The sequence below is a fragment of the Dama dama genome, chromosome 18 (assembly GCF_033118175.1).
Source record: "Dama dama isolate Ldn47 chromosome 18, ASM3311817v1, whole genome shotgun sequence".
Lineage (NCBI taxonomy): Eukaryota > Metazoa > Chordata > Mammalia > Artiodactyla > Cervidae > Dama > Dama dama.
The window spans coordinates 5,715,581-5,735,323 of NC_083698.1; the positions used below are offsets into that span (position 1 = coordinate 5,715,581).

Sequence of the window (19,743 nt, forward strand, 5' to 3'; positions counted from 1 at the left end):
TTTCATCTCTTGTTCCTCTGCCTTTTCTAAATCCAGCTTGAACATCTGGAAGTTCATGGTTCACATACTGTTGAAACCTGACTTGGAGAATTTTGAGCATTACTATCTAGCATGTGAAATGAGTGTAATTGTGCTATAGTTTGAGCATTCTTTGGCATTGTCTTTCTTTGGGATTGGAATGAAAACTGACCTTTTCCAGTCCTGTGGCCACTGCTGAGTTTTCCAAATTTGCTGGCATATTGAGTGCAGCCCTTTCACAGCATCATCTTTTAGGATTTGAAATAGCTCAACTGGAACTCCATCACTTCCACTAGCTTTGTTCGTAGTGATGCTTCCTAAGGTCCACTTGACTTCACATTCCAGGATGTCTGGCTCTAGGTTGGTGATCTTACCATCATGATTACCTGAGTTGTGAAGATCATTTTTGTGTAGTTCTGTGTATTCTTGCCACCTCTTCTTGATATCGTCTGCATCTGTTAGGTCTATACCATTTCTGTCCTTTATTGTGCCCATCTTTGCATGAAATTTGCCTTGGTATCTCTAATTTTCTTGAAGAGATCTCTAGACTTTCCCATTATATTGTTTTCCTCTATTTGTTTGCACTGATCACGGAGGAAGGCTTTCTTATCTCTCCTGGCTATTCTCTGGAACTCTGCATTCAAATAGGTATATCTTTCCTTTTATCCTTTGCCTTTTGCTTCTCTTCTATTCACAGCTATTTGTAAGGACTCCTCAGACAGGCATGTTGCCTTTTTACACTTCTTTTCCTTGGGAATGGTCTTGATCACTGCCGCCTGTACAATGTCACAAACCTCTGTCCATAGTTCTTCAGGCACTGTATCAGATCTCATCCTTTGAATCTATTTGCCACTTCTACTGTATAATTGTAAGGGATTTGATTTAGGTCATACCTGAATGGTCTAGTGGTTTTCGCTACTTTCTTCAATTTACATCTCAATTTTCCAATAACAAGTTCATGATCTGAGCCACAGTCAGCTACTGGTCTTATTTTGCTGACTGTATAGAGCTTCTCCATCTTTGGCTGCAAAGAATATAATCAATCTGGTTTTGGTGTTTACCATCTGGTTGATGTCAATGTGTAGAGTCTCTTCTTGTGTTGTTGGAAGAGGGTGTTTGGTATGACCAGAGCGTTCTGTTGGCAAAACTCTATTAGCCTTTGCCCTGCTTCATTCTGTACTCCTAGGCCAAATTTGTCTGTTACTCCAGGTATTTCTGACTTCCTACTATTGCATTCCAGCCCCCTATAATGAAAAGGACATCTTTTTTGGGTATTAGTTCTAATAGGTCTTGTAGATCTTTATAGAGCCGGTCAACTTCAGCCTCTTCAGCGTTACACATCACCATATGTAAAATGGATAGCTAATAGGAGGTTGCTCTGTGGCACAGGGAGCTCACTGATGCTCTGAGACAACCTGAGTGTGTGGGGGGGTCTAGAGGGAGGGAACAGATGTATACTCACGGCTGACTCCCGTTGTTGTATGCAGAAACCAGCACAACATTGTAAAGCAATTATCCTCCAATTAAAAAAAAAGATTACAGCAGAAAACTTCCAAAATTTATGAAAGACATTATGTCACTGATCAAAGAACTCCTATAAAACAAAGAGTATAAGCTTTAAGAAATTAGTAAACAGCTTGGAATAGCATTATAAAAATGCTCAGAAAAAACAAACATGCAAAAAAAAAAAAAAAAATCAAATACAGCAACCAGAGAAAAACAGCAAAGAGCAGCCTGAATGTAAAGCTGAATGTTGGGAATTACATGATCGAAAACAATGAAAAGATATGTTCAGAGTTTTGAGAGAAAATGACAATTAAATTAGAGGACACACTGAGCAAACATTATTTAAAAATTCTTTACATAAATTCCAGGAGACTTTTTGAGGTGTCACATTTGGGTGGGTTTCAAATGAACAAGTGCTGAGGAAATTCATGACTACCAGGACTTACTAGTGGGCAATCTTCAAGCAAGACAATTACTTTCCCAGAAGGAACTCAGATTGGCAGACACTCAGAAGAGCAGCAAAATCATAAATATGTGAGTGGATACAAATGAACATCATCTGAGAAAATGACAGTATTAATGTATTGCTATATATATAACAAAGCTGGAGGCAGGTTACCTGATTTCAAATTATATTACAAAGTTATAGTAATAAAAACATAATGGTATTAGCATTAAAGAATGATATATAGGCCAATGGAACAGATGAAGGAGCCCAGAAATAAACCCACACAAATAAACTCAGCTACTCCTCCCAAGAAGCTCAAGAATATACAATGAAGAAAGGACAATTTCTTCAAAAATGACATTGGAAAAACTGGATTTACACATGCAAATGGATAAAACTGGACCTCTAACTTATACCATACAGAAAAATCAACACAAAATGAATTAAAGACTTAAAAATAAGACTTAAACCCATAAAACTGCTAGAAGAAAACTTAGGTTAAAAACTCCTTTGACAGTGATCTTGGCACTGATTTCTTGGATATGACACCAAAAGCACAGGGGAAAAGAGTAAGAATAAATAAATGAGACTATGTCAAATTGAAAAAAAAAAACAGCAAAGAAATTCTGTACAGTAAAGGCAACAATTAACAAAGTGAGAAAGCAACCTACAGAATGGAAGAAAATAGCTGCAAGATTATATTTTCGATAGGGGTTAATATCCAAAATACATAAGGAATTTATATCACTCAATCACAAAATCAAATAAAAAACCCAATGAAAAAAATTGACAGAGGACCAAACAGACACTTTTCTAAAGAGGGATGCAAATGACTGTGAAAAGATGCTCAACATCAGTAATCATCAGGGAATTGCAAACCAAAACCACAATGAAATATCATGTCACATCTGATAGAATAGCTATTCTTAAAAAAAAAAAAAAATAAGTCTTTGCAAAGATGTGGAAAAAAAGGAACCCTTTTGCTCTGTTGGTGGGGATGTAAGTTAGTACAACTACTGGGAAGACAGTATAGAGGTTCCCTCAATTTTTAAAACAGTAGTACCATATACTCCAGTAATCCCACTTCTGGGCACATATCCAAAGGAAATAAAATCACTATTGTAAAGAGATATCTGAGCGCTCACGTTCATATTCACAATATGCAAGATAAGAATCAACCTAAACAGTCATTGCTGGATAAAGAAAATGTGGTATATATACAATGGATTACTATTTAGCCTTAAAAGGAAATCCTACTGTGAGGCTGCCAGGGTTAATACCATGACAGGCGGCCTGGACCTAAGTTTTAGCTTCCCCCGAAATGGTAAGATTCCCTACCCCCATCAAGTAACCTGGAGCCAGCCAATCAATATGCGCCCAACAAGAACAAAGGGAGAGCTGAAAAGCCCGCGAAAGTCTGTACGGATAGAATTGCTTTGCAAACATGTAACCAATCCGCTTAAGCCAGTTACTAACCGCTTTTGCATATCTCATAAATTTGTGTAACAAGCTTGAGCTCGGCGCTTTCTGACCCTGCACCATTGTGATGTTGGTGGCAGAAGGCCCTGGCTCGAGACAGTAATAAACTTCCCTTTTTTTGCGAGTTGCATTGTCTTGGAAGCCTTCTCTCTCTTCCCGCTCGGGGATTCGGACATCGGGCATAACATTTGGGGGCTCGTCCGGGATCCCTTGACCGGGAGAAGAGAACGCTTACAGAACAAAGGGGAAGGATAAATAATAACACCGGTGCTCAGGAAGCAGGGAGGCAGCCGACTCCGCTGGAAGGCTTTTTATAAACGGGGAGCCAGTCGGCGTAAGGCCTGGGCCAGCGGACGCGCTGGGAGGCAGCCGACTCCGCGGGAAGGCTTTTTATAAAGGGGGAGCCAGCCGGCGTAAGGCCAAGGCCAGCGGACGCGCTGGGAGGCAGCCGACTCCGCGGGAAGGAAAGTTCCTCTCCCGACCCCGAGTCTGATGAACAGCGGACGTCATTCGGTAAGGTGAATCTGCCACCGGGAGGCAAGAAAATTCAGGGGGCCCGAAAACCCAGCGCTGTGTCGTCGGCCGACGTTTGTTTGTCCGTGTGTTTGTCTTTGGCTCTCCGTGTTTTTTATGTGTGCCGGCATTGTCTCTAGTCTCGTTCTCTTCTGGTGCATTGTTCTCTCTCACTTCTGACTTATTCTCTTTCTCTCTCTTCCTTACCGTTAATTCTTTGACCATGGGGCAAGGAGAATCTACCCCACTTTCTCTCATGACTGACCATTTTTCGGATGTCAGGGCCAGGGCCCATGACTTGTCTTTGCTGGTCAAGAAAAGTAAATTAATAACTTTTTGTTCTGCAGAGTGGCCCGCCTTTCAGGTTGGATGGCCTCCGGAAGGCACCTTTCAACCGTCCATCATACAGGCTGTGAAGGAAAAGATTATGGCTCCTGATCCCTGGGGCCATCCGAGTCAGGTCCCCTATGTCATGGTCTGGCAGGATCTAGTGGAAAATCCGCCTAAATGGTTAAAACCTTTTGTTTACAAACTTCCTAGTTCCTCCAGTTCACAGGTCCTGGTGATGGAGACCCCCCCGGAGGAAACCAAAAAGAAAGAGGACCCAAAACCAGTCCTTCAGGAATCTTCTTATCCAAACCTGATAGATCTAGAAATGGAGATAAGGCCTCCGCCATATGTGCCCTCCTTGCAATCCCCTCCGAGGAGAGAAGCTCCCACAGGTGAACCGAGAGGATTAAGAGGGCCAACGGGAACCAACCATGAGGGGGGACCGGCATTGGGGACCCGGGGGAAAACTAAGGGAGATAAGGGTAAGCAAGACCCTGGGGACCTAGAGTTACCTTCATCCACTGTTCAGGCGCTCCCTGTCCGAGTGGGACCAACTAACCCGGACGGAGAGCGAACCTATCAGTACTGGCCCTTTTCCACGAGTGACCTGTACAATTGGAAGACCCAAAACCCTCCTTTCTCAGAGAAGCCCCAAGGCCTCATTGACCTCTTAGATTCCATTTTGTTCACTCATAATCCCACCTGGGATGATTGTCAGCAGCTGTTGCAGGTGCTCTTCACCACGGAAGAACGGGAGCGAATTCTGGCAGAGGCGCGGAAACGGGTACCAGGGGTCGACGGGAGGCCAACTGCCCAGCCTCATCTTGTGGACGAGGGGTTTCCCCTGTTGCGGCCTAACTGGGATTTTGAGCGAGTGGAAGGTAGGGAGCGTCTCCGAGTATACCGCCAGACTCTAATGGCTGGCATGCGGGCTGCAGCAAGAAAGCCGACAAATCTGGCAAAGGTAAATTTAGTAAGGCAAGAGCCCACTGAAAGCCCGGCAGCCTTCCTAGAGAGGCTGATGGAAGCTTTCAGGCAATATACACCTATGGACCCCCAGGCTGAGGAGTCACGCGCTGCAGTTTTGTTAGCGTTTGTGAATCAGGCAGCCCCAGATATTAGGAAGAAATTACAAAAAGTAGAGGGATTGGGAGAACAGACAATACAGGATTTACTGAAAGTAGCTGAAAAGGTATTTAATAATAGGGAGACCCCAGAAGAAAGGGAAGAGCGAATTCGGCGGGAGGAAAGGGAATTAGCGGAGAAGATCAGGAAAGAAGACAGGGAACATAGGGCTAGAGAAAACCGGAAGAACCAGAAGGAGCTAGCCCAGATTCTTTTTGCGGGGATAAAGGCTGGAACAGAATTGAGGGAACCTCGAAACCCCCGGACGAGAGAAAAAGAAAAACCAAAAAGGCAGGCCCTAAAGAAGGATCAGGGCGCCTACTGCAAAGAACAGGGGCACTGGAAAAACGAGTGCCCTAAGAGGGACTCAAAGAGAGGAATGACCCAGAGAGAAAAAATCCCCCCTGGAACTCGAGTTCTATATGCGGGGGAAGACAGTGACTAGGGGAGTCGAGACTCGGCACCCCTCCCCGAGTCTTGGGTAACCATACATGTGGAGGGGAAACCCGTTGGCTTCATGGTAGATACTGGCGCCCAACACTCTGTTTTAAATGAAAAACTGGGACCAATGTCTAAGAAAGCCAGCTTAGTGCAAGGAGCCACGGGGACAAAAAGATATTGTTGGACCACAGAACGGAAAGTAAATCTGGGGACCCACCAGGTGTCCCATTCGTTTTTGGTGATACCAGAATGCCCAGCCCCTCTACTTGGAAGAGACTTGTTGACTAAAGTTAATGCTCAGATCCATTTTGACCCCGGGGGAATGTCAGTCACGGATGGACTTGGACAACCGATACATGTCTTGTCCCTAGCCTTAAGGGATGAATACAGACTTTTTGCGCCTAAGCCCTCAGAGACCATAGCACTAGATGTACAACCGTGGGTCCATAAATACCCATTGGCCTGGGCAGAAACAGCAGGAATGGGACTAGCTAAACAGAGACATCCGGTCGTCATCGAGCTAAAGGCCGAGGCAATTCCTGTGAGGGTGAGACAGTACCCTATGAGCCAAGAAGCTCGGCGGGGGATCACTCCCCACATTCGACGGCTCATGGAGGCCGGAATTCTCAGGCGATGCCAATCCCCTTGGAACACCCCCTTACTGCCGGTGAAGAAGCCAGGGGGGACGGATTACAGACCTGTCCAAGACCTGCGAGAAGTCAACAAACGGGTGAGTGACATACACCCAACTGTCCCTAACCCGTATACTCTCCTGAGCAGTTTACTGCCTGAGTACACTTGGTACACTGTGCTGGACTTGAAGGATGCCTTTTTCAGCCTACCCCTGGCAGTCCAGAGCCAGGAGATATTTGCCTTTGAGTGGACTGAGGGGGAAGGCCAACCGGTAGTACAATTAACTTGGACCCGCCTCCCACAGGGGTTCAAGAACTCCCCTACCTTGTTTAATGAGGCTCTGAGTGAGGACCTCTACGAATATCGGGCTTGCCACCCAGAGGTCATTCTGCTACAATATGTAGATGACCTTATGTTGGCTGGAACCACAGAGGAAGCTTGCAGCCATGCCACTGGGGACCTATTACAAACCCTAGGCATCTTGGGGTATCGCGCTAGCGCAAAGAAGGCACAAATAGCCCGGCAAGAGGTCACCTATTTGGGGTATAAGATCAGACAGGGGCAAAGGTGGCTAACCCAGGCCATGAAAGAAACAATATTGCAGATACCAGAGCCCAAAAACCCTCGCCAGGTGAGAGAGTTCCTGGGGACTGTTGGATATTGCAGACTGTGGATTATGGGGTTTGCTGAGAAGGCCCGGCCCTTATATGAGGGAAGTAAAGAGACCCCAAAGTGGACTTGGACTGAGCCAATGAAACAGGCTTTCCAGACACTCAGACGGGCCCTACTAGAAGCCCCAGCCCTTGCCCTGCCTAACCCAAATAAGTCATTCCAGCTGTTTGTAGATGAAAAGCAAGGAATAGGAAAGGGGGTCTTGACTCAACAATGGGGACCATGGAAGCGGCCGGTAGCATACCTTTCGAAGCGATTAGACCCGGTGGCCGCTGGGTGGCCCCCTTGCCTTCGCATCATTGCAGCTACAGCCCTCCTCGTCCACGACGCTGACGAGTTGACGTATGGACAGCAACTCTCGGTTTACACCCCCCACGCAGTGGAAGGGGTTTTAAAGCAGCCGCCGGGTAAGTGGATCTCCAATGCCCGCTTGACACACTACCAGGCCTTGCTGCTCGATGCCCCACGGGTGCGTTTTCAGACCCCTTGCTCCCTAAATCCGGCCACGCTCCTACCCAACCCAGAGAAGGACAGCCCTCTCCATGATTGCAGTGAGATACTGGCTGAGGCCCTGGCGGCACGAAGAGACTTAACTGATGTACCCCTAAGCAACAGTGAGCTAGTATGGTTCACCGATGGGAGCAGTTATGTAAAAGATGGGCAAAGGAAGGCGGGAGCCGCCATAGTTGATGATTCAGGGCGGACGATATGGGCTGAGACACTACCCCCAAACACTTCTGCACAAAAAGCAGAATTGATTGCCCTAATACAGGCTCTGGAGCAAGCCAAAGGGAAGAGAGTCACCATTTTTACTGACAGCCGATATGCTTTCAGCACTGCCCATATTCAAGGTCCCATATACCAAGAAAGGGGATTTCGGACAGCTGAGGGAAAAGAGGTCAAAAATCTGCCTGAGATTCGCAGGCTCTTGGAAGCTGTCCAACTACCCCGGGCAGTAGCTATAGTACATGTCCCCGGTCACCAGAAGGGAGAAGACCCTAAGGCGCGAGGCAATCGTGCTGCTGATGCGGCCGCTCGAGAAGCGGCTAGCCGGGACTATGCCGCCCCCATATTAGCCGTGGGCCTTCCACCCCCTGGTATGGGGACCTTGCCACCAGTTCCCGAATATTCCCTCCCTGATCTCGCCTGGATCAACAAGGATACCACCCTCCAGAAAGATGACCAAGATGGATGGTACCGAGACCAAAACAACAACCTGATCTTGCCTGCCACCCTGGGTCGTCACCTGTGTGAACACCTGCACACAACTACGCACTTGGGAGAAAAAAAGACCCTAACACTTCTCCAGATGGCCTGCCTGAGGTTCCCTCGACAAAATGCAACTGTACGAGAGATAATTCAAGCCTGCGAAGCGTGCCAGCTGATGAGGGCAGAGAAGAAGCAGCACTCGGGAACGAGGTACCGAGGGGAAAAGCCAGGGCAACATTGGGAGATAGATTTCACCGAGGTAAGGCCAGGCAAGTATGGGTACCGCTATCTGTTGGTACTGGTAGATACCTTCTCAGGGTGGGTAGAAGCTTTCCCCACTAAGGGAGAGACAGCAATAGTGGTTGCTAAAAAGATCTTAGAGGAGATAGTGCCTAGGTATGGGCTGCCAGTGACTATGGGCTCTGATAATGGACCTGCCTTTGTGAGCCAGATTGTACAAGGGCTGGCCCAAGCTCTGGGGACGAAATGGAAGTTACATTGCGAATATAATCCCCAGAGCTCAGGACAGGTTGAGAGAATGAATCGGACCCTAAAAGAAACTTTGACAAAGTTGGCAATAGAGACTGGCGGGGACTGGGTGACCCTCCTCCCCTTTGCACTCTTTCGGGCACGTAACACCCCTTATAAGCTGAATCTTACTCCTTTTGAGATTCTGTATGGAAGACCCCCTCCTGTGTATCCTATTTTCGAAGGAAAATGTCTGCCACCCCCTACTTTGGGACAATTCCAGCAAACTCTGATAGCATTAAGTAAGGTGCATAACCATGTTTGGAAATTGATTCGAGAGATGCATGAGGGCCAAAACAAGAGGGCCCTCCCCTCACATAATATTGGCCCAGGTGATTGGGTTTGGGTAAAACGACACCAATCTAAAGTATTAGAACCTAGATGGAAAGGCCCTTATGTTGTTCTCCTTACCACTCCTACCGCTGTCAAGGTCGACGGGATTGGACCCTGGGTTCACTGCAATCACGTGCGGCAAGCTACATCGGAAGAACAGGAAAAAGCGCGAGCAGAATGGAAGGCGAGTCCTCACCCGTCAAATCCTTTGAAACTGAAACTCGTCCGCTGGGAGGCCTCCTAATTCTCCTGCTGATAGCAGCTCTCATCGACCCAGGAGCGACCAGTCATAACCCCCATCAACCTGCTAAGATCACATGGAAACTCAACGACGGGCAAACTCATGAGCTGCTCAATGAGACCTCAGGAATCCACCCTCCAAACACCTGGTGGCCAGACCTGAACTTCGACCTCTCAAGCCTCTTCGCAAAGCAGGATGGTCTCTATGATAAGTACTATAGAGATGGGATAAAAAACCATAGGTTGGGGTTTTGGGCTTGCCCGGGCTATGTAAAAAATAACTGGAAAACCTGTGGTGGCATAGAAAGCTATTATTGCAGGAGCTGGAGTTGTGTGACCTCTTGTGATGGACCCCAGAGGTGGGATGTCGGAAACAGAGATCTAGTTAGCTTCACCTTCAGGGACCGTAGACACCAGGGGCCTCAGGTACGAGTACGATTTAACCAGGAACGGGCGAAAAAAGAAAACCGCTGGACCTCAGGACTGACTTGGGGTTTTCAACTTCACGTAAATTGGCCCGGCCCCTACCCAGGCGAGCTTTTAATCATTAAACAGGTTATTGAGCCGGTGCAGGTACATAGTTTAGGTCCCAATCTGGTCAAAGCATTACAGGGGCACAAGGCGACCCCCAAGCCAACCCCCTTCAGACCAAGCTTGCCAGGAACATTTAACATCTCTTCTACCCCGAGCCTCAGAGGCAAACTGACAGAAACCCCTGGCCCTCTGGCTGTTACCATTAGCTCAGCAATTCAGGACCCCCTATGGGCCTTAGTGAATGCAGCCTTTACGGTCATAAACCATACCAACCCTAATGCAACCCAGTCCTGTTGGCTTTGTTATAATCTTCACCCCCCCTTCTATGAGGCCATAGGCCTCAATGTCTCTTACCACTTATCTTCAGGCCAGGACCCACCCCCATGCCGATGGGAAGAACGCAAGGTTGGCCTCACAATGAATGAAGTTTGGGGACAGGGACTCTGTTTGGGCACAGTGCCACGTGATAAAACTTCCCTCTGTGCCCGGACTATTAGTAACCTACGCTTATATGGCAAAAATTGGATTGTGCCAGAGGTTGGGGGCTGGTGGATTTGTTCACATACTGGGCTAACCCCATGTTTAAATGTGAAGGTTTTTAACCAGAGTCAAGAATTCTGTGTCCTGGTTGCTGTAATGCCAAAAATCTTATACCACTCTGAAGAGGTTATGTACTCACATTGGGACCGAGAATTGCTAAGACAAAAGAGAGAGCCAATCAGTGCGATCACCATGGCAGCCTTGTTCAGTCTTGGGCTAGCAGGAGCAGGGACAGGAATAGCTTCACTATCTCTGCAAGGCCAAGGGTTTTCTTCCCTACAAGCCGCCATAGATGAAGATATAACTCGCATAGAAGAATCAATCAGCCACTTAGAGAAGTCTCTGACTTCCTTGTCTGAGGTGGTCTTGCAGAATAGGAGAGGATTAGACTTGATTTTTCTCCAACAGGGTGGGGTCTGCGCGGCTCTGGGAGAAGAATGTTGTTTCTATGCAGACCATACAGGAGTGGTAAGAGAATCTATGGCAAAAGTAAGAGACGGGCTGGCGCAACGAAAGAGGGAACGGGAGGCCCAACAGGGATGGTTTGAGTCTTGGTTTCAACGCTCCCCCTGGCTGACCACCTTAGTTTCCACCCTCCTGGGCCCGCTTATAGTGCTATTATTAACACTTACATTTGGCCCTTGTATTTTAAACCGGCTAATGTCATTTATTAGAGAACGTCTAAATACCATTCAGATTATGGTATTGAGGCAGCAATATCAGATGGTAGCCCAGGATGAAGAGAAAGATTCCTCTACAGGAACAAGAAGACAGGGGGGAATGTGAGGCTGCCAGGGTTAATACCATGACAGGCGGCCTGGACCTAAGTTTTAGCTTCCCCCGAAATGGTAAGATTCCCTACCCCCATCAAGTAACCTGGAGCCAGCCAATCAATATGCGCCCAACAAGAACAAAGGGAGAGCTGAAAAGCCCGCGAAAGTCTGTACGGATAGAATTGCTTTGCAAACATGTAACCAATCCGCTTAAGCCAGTTACTAACCGCTTTTGCATATCTCATAAATTTGTGTAACAAGCTTGAGCTCGGCGCTTTCTGACCCTGCACCATTGTGATGTTGGTGGCAGAAGGCCCTGGCTCGAGACAGTAATAAACTTCCCTTTTTTTGCGAGTTGCATTGTCTTGGAAGCCTTCTCTCTCTTCCCGCTCGGGGATTCGGACATCGGGCATAACACTACCATTTTACAACAGCATGGGTATAACTGAATGGGATTATGCTAAATCAAATAAGCCAGACATAGAAAGACAAATACAGCATGATCTCATAATGTGAAATTTCAAAACGTAGAAACTCATTGAAACAAAGAGAAGAACTGTGGTTCCCAGGGGTTGGGTGTGGGGAGATGTTGGTCGAAAAGTACAAACTCTGAGTTATAAGATAAGTAAGTTCTGGAGACCTAGTGGACAGCATGGTGACTACAGTTAATCTTGCATGTTTGTGAAATACCTCAACACAAGGTCACCACGTGAAGTGATAGACAGCTTGAGCTAATGGAGGGTGAAAGCAGTAAAAGACCCCCAACAGAAGAAATAAATCAAGGAAGGAGAAGCAGACTTAAGCCAAATGACACAGGATGCAGGGGGCTGACCCCTGTAATGCAGGAATACACACTCTCCAACAACATTCACAGAACTCAGGGCACACTCCAGGGCAGGGAGAAGCAGACAGGGCAGCCACAGGTGCCCAGCAGGGGTGGTGGGGAATAATGGCATCAGGAGACCACTCCCTGCTTCAAAAAGTATTAATCAAGGCTTCCATACAAGCAGCCTTTGCCTGAAAAGTGACCATGACTCTCCAGGTATAAAAAGACCAGGTAGGAGGTTCTCTGTGTCACAGCTACAGACTAGTATTTGTCCATCCATGAGTCTGGGCTTTGTTCACGGTAGGGTCCTAACGGAGGAAGGCAAAGGGTGGATGGATGAACGAGTGAGTTGGGGAGCATCTCTGAGCATCAGCTGTGTGCCAGGAAAGCACCGTGCTCTTTCTTCCAGTGTGTTCTCGTTGGGTTTTCACACCACAGCGATGGATGCTAGCGGCGACATCTTTCCTCCCGCTTCCCTCTGGCAGCATCTCTCGTTCTGGCAGAGACTGACATTCAGATAGAAAGTTCTGCAGCTCCAGGGTGTTGTGAGGAATAAATGTGGTTAAATGCACTTGATCCCCCCCAAACCTGTCAGAAGGGATTGGGCAAAACCACCATGAAACGAGCACATCAAAAGCATCTCGCTGATAAATTTAGACTTTGTGTTTTAAGTTGACTTGGCAGGTCGTGTCATATTCCTTAGATATGAAGGCTGAGCAAATAAAGGAACTCTGCCACAGTAATTAAGAGAATAGTTTTCTAGCTAATTAAGACATATTTATGCATACCTAATGAAGCTGTGTTGACAGGTAATGATTGAATACAGATACAGGCTGTCAAGAGAAAGGCAGGGGAAGTGGGATCTGAAAATAGGATAAAATGTCAAGGATTATGAAAAGGAAACTCTTCCCCTGACCCTCACCCTGGAGCTGCTCTCCGTTAATGCTCATATACTTTCTTCAAATAGGTATTTAATTGAAGTACTAAATTAAATATGAATTATATAAAAAGCATGGGCTTCCCAGGTGGCTCAGTGGTAAAGAATCTGCCTGCTAATAAAGGAGCTGCAGGAGATGAAGGTTTGATCCCTGGGTCAGGAAGATCCCCTGGAGGAGGGCATGGCAACCCACTCCAGTATTCTTACCTAGAGAATTCCATGGACAGACGATCCTGGAGGGCTGCAGTCCATGGGGTCGCAAAGAGTCAGACATGACTGAGCATGTACATAACGATACATAAAAAGCAGATCTCTGAATACATCTTGAGAACTACCTTATATTTATCTATGAGTTTGTGGTCTTCAAAGGACTTGTACCTATGTTTGATTATTTTTAGAACTCCATGAGGCTGGTGCTACTTTCCCATTTTACAGATGTGAAAACCAAGGCTCAAAGCTGTTAAGCTATTTGCCAATGTGTCAATCACAGGGTGGCAAGGAGAAAAATAAAAATCAGGACTCTTAAATGAAAAGCATATATATTTTCTATTGCACCAACCATAACTGCTCCCCATGTGGCAGAGTCCCCTGTTTTGTCTAACTCTCTCAGACACTGCGTCTTAGTGTCCTTCCATATGGATGTGACTTAGCCACTGACCCTGGACCCACTGGTCCTGGAGTCCGGGTGCTCAAGAGTGACTCCCATTCCTGAAACAGCTTCTGTGCAAGTCATGGCCTATGAAGTGGGTTATTTCCTGAGAATGAACTTACAGAAGTAGAATCCCTGGGTCACCCATTCTGAAAGTTTTCAATACTTTATATATGTGATCAAGTCGCATTTCAGAAATGCTGTGTGATTTCACATTCCTGGTGTAGAAGATGAGGGCTTGAGTGCAATACAGTATCGGGGCCTTCTGCTCCGTCTTAGAGCTACTTGTTAGCTGTGGTAGCAAATGCCAAGGAGACAGTGGTGGAAACCATGGGCATGATTTCCATCCTGGTGCAACTGAGTCTGGGGTCCGGGCGGGGCAGACAGATGCTGTGGACAGTGGTAGAAACAGGACTACTGTCTGGGTGTACTGACTGTGGCCAGCTGTGTTCCAGGCACTAAATACATAGTAAGTGATGCCACCCTCATCCGACCTCATCAGACCACTAATACACCCCCTCACTGTACAGAGGAGAAAAGTGGGTACCAGGGGTGAGCTGGTGACCCTGAGCCTCAGAGCTGAGAAGGAGAGGGGTGTGCTCCCCTGCCCTCTGACCCTCCTTCCGTTAAGGGAGTAGAGTAAGTCCTCTACATAAGAATGAGTTCTGTTCTAAGAGCACATTTGTAAGCCCAATTTGTTCCTAAGTCCAACAAAGTGGGCTGGGGAACCCAACTAACAATCGGCTCTGTAGTACAGTACTGTGATAGGTGTATAATACTTTTCACACAAATAAGACTTTAAAAGAACACAAAAAATAAAGCATGTTTAATCTTACAGTACAGCACCTTGAAAAGCACAGCCTACAGTACAGCCGCTGGCCTACAGGGGCTGGCGTGGAGCGGACCAGAGGAGGTGGGAGATGGCAGAGCCGAAGGGTCCTCAGCGACAGGAGACGGAGGGCCAGCTGCAGTCTCAGGCATGCCTGTGTTGACGGGATGCATATTTGCATCTTTGAAAGTTCACAGCTTGAAGCTTTCTATGCAGGGGACTTACTGTAATCACTCAGATGGAGGCTCCCCCTTGCAGCATGCTCCCCAAGGACACAGCTTTCCTGGACCGTTGCTAGCTCAGCACTGGGGCCCCACATGGTAAGTGTATTGGATCCAAATGCTTGTATTTTTCCACTGTATAAGTCCATTAAAAATTTATTTCCCATAGAAACAATATCATAAACAGTTTCTAGCCTTGTCCCCCAAACTTATTTTACTCATTTGAAATGCTATTAGAATGCTAAAATTATTTTAACTACATCTTTGTGCAATTTTAAAACTCATTTACAGAGAAGTTGGGAATTCCAGGAATCTGGTCCCTCCTACAAAGAGGGGCAGGTGGAGGGCAGGTTGGAAAAGATGGCCTCAGAAGACATAAAAGCCAGGACAGACTCATCACCCCACATCCCTGAGAAGGAAGGTGGCCTGCCTAGGGTTGTCAAGGGGGTGTAGAGTGAATTTCAAATCCCAAGAAAGACAACAGAGTAAGATAAATGCCCTAGGTCCTCTCACCCAGACTTGGCAACTCTAACTGTTTTATATGTTTGTGTGGTGTGTGCCGTTCCTTGATTTTGCAAACTGTGGCTACAACACCTCAGGTGAGAGTCTCTTCTCCCCACTAATACCAGTCCCATTCTTCCTCACCCCCAGAGAAAGCCTGTATCAATCTCTGCTGTGTGTGCTCTGGCTCCATCAACGAAACTCCACACACCACACACACACACACACACACACACACACACACACACACACACTCCAATCATAATAATCCACCAATTTTAATTTGTTTGATTTTTACATTTTAACAAGCATATTATAAAATATGGGCTTTCCGGGAGGCTCAGTGGTAAAGAATCTGCCTGCAATGCAGGAGGCACAGGAGATGCAAGTTCAATCCCTGGCTGTGGAAGATTGCTTGGAGGAGGGCATGGCAACCCACTCCAGTATCCTTGCCGGAAATCCCATGGACAGAGGAGCCTGGCGGGCTACAAAGAGTTGGATATGACTGGAGCCGCTGACCATGGCACAGCATGGCATAGCACGTTATAACATATCATATTAACATATCTTGCTTTTTAACTGTTTTGCTTGGTTATGCCTCTGACATTTCTCCATGTTGACATAAATTCAAATTCTGTAAAGCAGTACATTTCGTGTTTGTCCTGTATGGTAATGTACTGTTTGGTAATGAATGTACCATAATGAGCTCATCCACTCTTGTACTGATGAACACTCTGTAGACTGTTCCCATTTTCTGTATCAAAAACAATGATTCAACAAACATACATGTTCAAGTCTCCTTGTATTAACATGAATCCATGGGGGCTCTCTCTGTGTTCCCAGAATCAGAAATCCACGATCGCTGCACATTGCCTTGCACTGTGTGTGCTCAGCCGCTTCAGGCATGTCCGACTCTGTGACGCTATAGACTGTAGCCTGCCAGGCTCCTCTGTCCACGGGATTCTCCAGGCAAGAATACTGGAGTGGGTTGCTATGCCCTCCTCCAGGGGATCTTCCCAACCCAGGGATCGAACCTGTGTCTCTTATGTCTCCTGCACTAGCAGGCAGGTTCTTTACCACTACCGCCACCTGGGAAGCCCGTTGCCTTGCTATACATACTTAAAATTTAAAAATCTTCTGCGGAGCTTTCCCCAAAGCAGCCCCTCCCTGCATGCTCGCCCCAGCTATGTGCAGCATCATTTCTCTACGGTGAGCCAAGAGCTGTTACTCTAATTTTCCAAAATACTGGATGAGAACTGGCTTTCTTCTGTATGGTTTTGTAGTTTCCCCCCCCAAAACTACAAAGGCTGAATATTGTTCTGCATAATTTTTGTTTCTAATATCTCCTTTCACCTCCTGCTCTTTTCCCAAATATTTCTTCTTATTAATTTATGATTTAATTCATACAAGGTACCAAATCTTTATTCTCATGGTATTTTTGTATTTTATTATAGAAAAATATTACATGCAGATATATAGTTTTTAACTTCGAAAAAAATTTCACCATCCCACATGCTATAGATTCTTACAGGGTCAATGCCTGTTTTTCACAGATGGAATCCTAAACCATCTGGGTCCAGTGTTTTCATCCAGAGTGAGGCTCTGTGAGCACCAGAGATCAACTCGTCGGCCACTACCCCACAGGCCTTTTCTCTCGGGGTTCCAGTAGGAATGCTACCCCTTCTCCAGGCTGGGAGAGGCTGAACCAGGGTGTTTCTACATATACTGGGATATCCCGGCTGTTGAAAATCATGTTTGTCTTTAAAAAAATATTTACTTATTTATTTGGCTGGGCTAGGTCTTAATTGCCGCCTGCAGGGTCTGCAGGGTCTGCAACTCTGTTGCTGGATGTGGGACTGGCTCCCTGACCAGGGATGGAGCCCGGTCCCCCTGCATTGGGAGCATGGAGTCTTAGCCACTGGACCACCAGGGAAACCCTGTAAAACTTTTTCTTTGGGGACGTTCTTGCAAATCCTTCCTGCAAGAGCTATGCTTTTCTGACTGAAGTACGTCTTCCCTACAGTCTCCCGCCACAATCCAAGGGGATCACCTGGGCTTCGTTCTTGTAAATGAAAAAAATGCCTTCACTTCACCCTTATTCTCGAATGCGAGTTTTAATCACTACTGAATTCTAATTTCCAATTCTTTCCTCTCCACGCCTTCAAAAACTTAAAATGCGTGTTGCCTGTTCACAGGCATTGTTGTTGAGGGATGAACTGATGTCACTTGGACCTCTGGTGTTTTATAGGAAGCTGCTTTTTCTCTCTGGGACTTCGCAGAAAACTCTCCCGCAGCAGGATCCCTGGGACACGGCTGGTGAGCCCTTGTTCCCAGGCCACCCAACCAGACACTTGGCGGACACATTAAAGTCAAGACCTGGCACCCATCAGCTTTTCCCAATACACACTAAACTGACATCTGTAAGCTTTTCTGAAAGTGCCTTCCTCGGCTGCCTGTCTGCTGCTCCCCCACCCATCCCCCCTGCGCTGACTTGCTCTGTATGTGTGACTAATCAGCTGGAGTTTTTTACAAAAAGAAAGTGGGTTTTATTTAATTTTATTTATTTTTAATTAAAGTATAGTTGATTTACAATGGTGCATTAGTTTTAGGTGTATAGCAAAGTTAATCAGTTATACATACATTCTTTTTTAGACCCTTTTCCACTATACGTTACCACAAGATATTGAATATAGTTCCCCATGCTATAAAGTAAACCCTTGCTGACTATCTATTTTATATAAAATAGTGTATCTACATGAATTCCAAACTACTCCTTTTTATCCTCCCTACCCTCCTTTCCCCTTTGGTAACCGTATGTTTATTTTTTATGCCTGTAACTGTTTCTGTTTTATAAATAAGTTCATTTGGAAGGAAAAAGGTAAAATTGGCATTATATTCCAATGACATGATGCTACATATAGAAAACCCTAATGACTCCACACAAAAACAACTAGAATTGATAAACAAATTAAATAAGGTAGCAGGATACAAGATTAACATACAGATATCTGTCGCATTTCTCCACACTAGCAATGACACATCAGAAAGAGAAAGTTTAAAAAAAAAATCCCTTTTAAAAGTGCATCAAAAAATAAATAGATACTTAGGATAAGCCTGACCAAGGAGGTGAAATACTTATATACTAAGAACTATAAAACATTGATAAAGGAAACTGAAGGTGATTCAAAGAAATGGAAAGATATCCCATGCTCTTGGATCGGAAGAATTGATATTGTTAAAATGGCCATACTTCCCAAAACAATCAGATTTAATGCAATCCTTATCAAATTACCCATGACATTTTTCACAGAACTAGAACAATAATCCTAAGATTTATATGGATTTTTAGTTTCAATGACCATATATTTCACGTGTAGGATTTTTTTTTTACTTCTTTCTATATCTTAACTACCTTTTTCTGTTTCATAGTTTGCTGTTGTTTAAATGTTTTATCCTTCCATTAGTTTTAATTTTGCTTAGTTTTTAAAATTTTTCCTACATGTTGTCCTCTTACTCTTTCTTTCTCTGCTCTTTCCCCTCTCTCTCTGTCTCTCTCTAATCATGCACACACACACACACAAACTCATGTGTATATGTATGTGTTGAGGGGTGTAATTTCCCATAGCTTGATTATAAAATGTGTTCTGCTTTCTGTGGTCACTACTCTCTTTGAAGAAACCGTTTGCTTGTTTTAAGTTGTCTCCTACACCTCATCCAATCTCTTGCCCCACATCTGCACAAACCCAGGCACCACCCTATGCTTCCATAACACTCCATTATCACATCATATGGTAACAAAATGAATAAAAGCACGTAGAGGTTTTTGTTTTGTTTTCTGCAATGCTTCTCTTAGGAGAAACTACTTTTCTCTCTCTTATTTTTCTACCTAAGAACATATTATGGAACCTCCACCAAGCAGCTCATCTATAACAGAGTAGCCCCTTCTAATTACTCTGTATCAGCTCATGCGTGCACACACCCTATTTCCTTTGGTCTTTCCATTACTGATGAGTGTTCACCATAATTCTTTATTTTTTTCTGATTATACCAATAACATATGAAAAAGAAACATGTCATGTCTGGAGGTTTCACTGTACGGTGGTCTCAGGGGTTAAACTGTTGGGTTGAAAGACACATGAGATTTCACTTCTAGGTAATCACACTCTCCTTTTTACCCAGGAGGCAGTAAAAGTCTCATAAAGATACAAATGATTGGAACTTCTCTGGTAGCCCAGTGGTTAAGAATCCATCTTCCAATGCCGGGGATGTGGGTTTGATCCCAGGTTGGGGTACTAAGATTCCACATGCCATGGGGAAAGCCCATGTGCCAAAACTAAGACCTAACATAGCTAAATAAATAAAAACAATATTTTTCAAAAAGATATAAGTGATAGGTATCAGCATTCATTTTTATTTTCACTTCTCAAATCCTGCTATAAACTGATACTGTATTTCTTG

At 45.4% G+C, this 19,743-nt stretch overlaps 2 protein-coding genes across 2 annotated transcripts in view; one reads left to right on the plus strand and one right to left on the minus strand.

Annotated features, from left to right (window-relative positions):
• Positions 1–19,743, minus strand: part of VWC2 (von Willebrand factor C domain containing 2) — a 133,121-nt gene that overhangs the window by 24,047 nt on the left and 89,331 nt on the right. The gene's annotated exons all lie outside the window — the stretch shown is intronic.
• LOC133072358 (uncharacterized) lies at positions 5,982–9,581 on the plus strand (the record flags this gene model as incomplete). The annotated part of the gene is made up of 2 exons (XM_061165508.1): positions 5,982–8,584; positions 9,333–9,581. Coding segments are annotated over 2 exons (2,718 nt in total), but the record flags the coding sequence as incomplete, so codon positions are not given.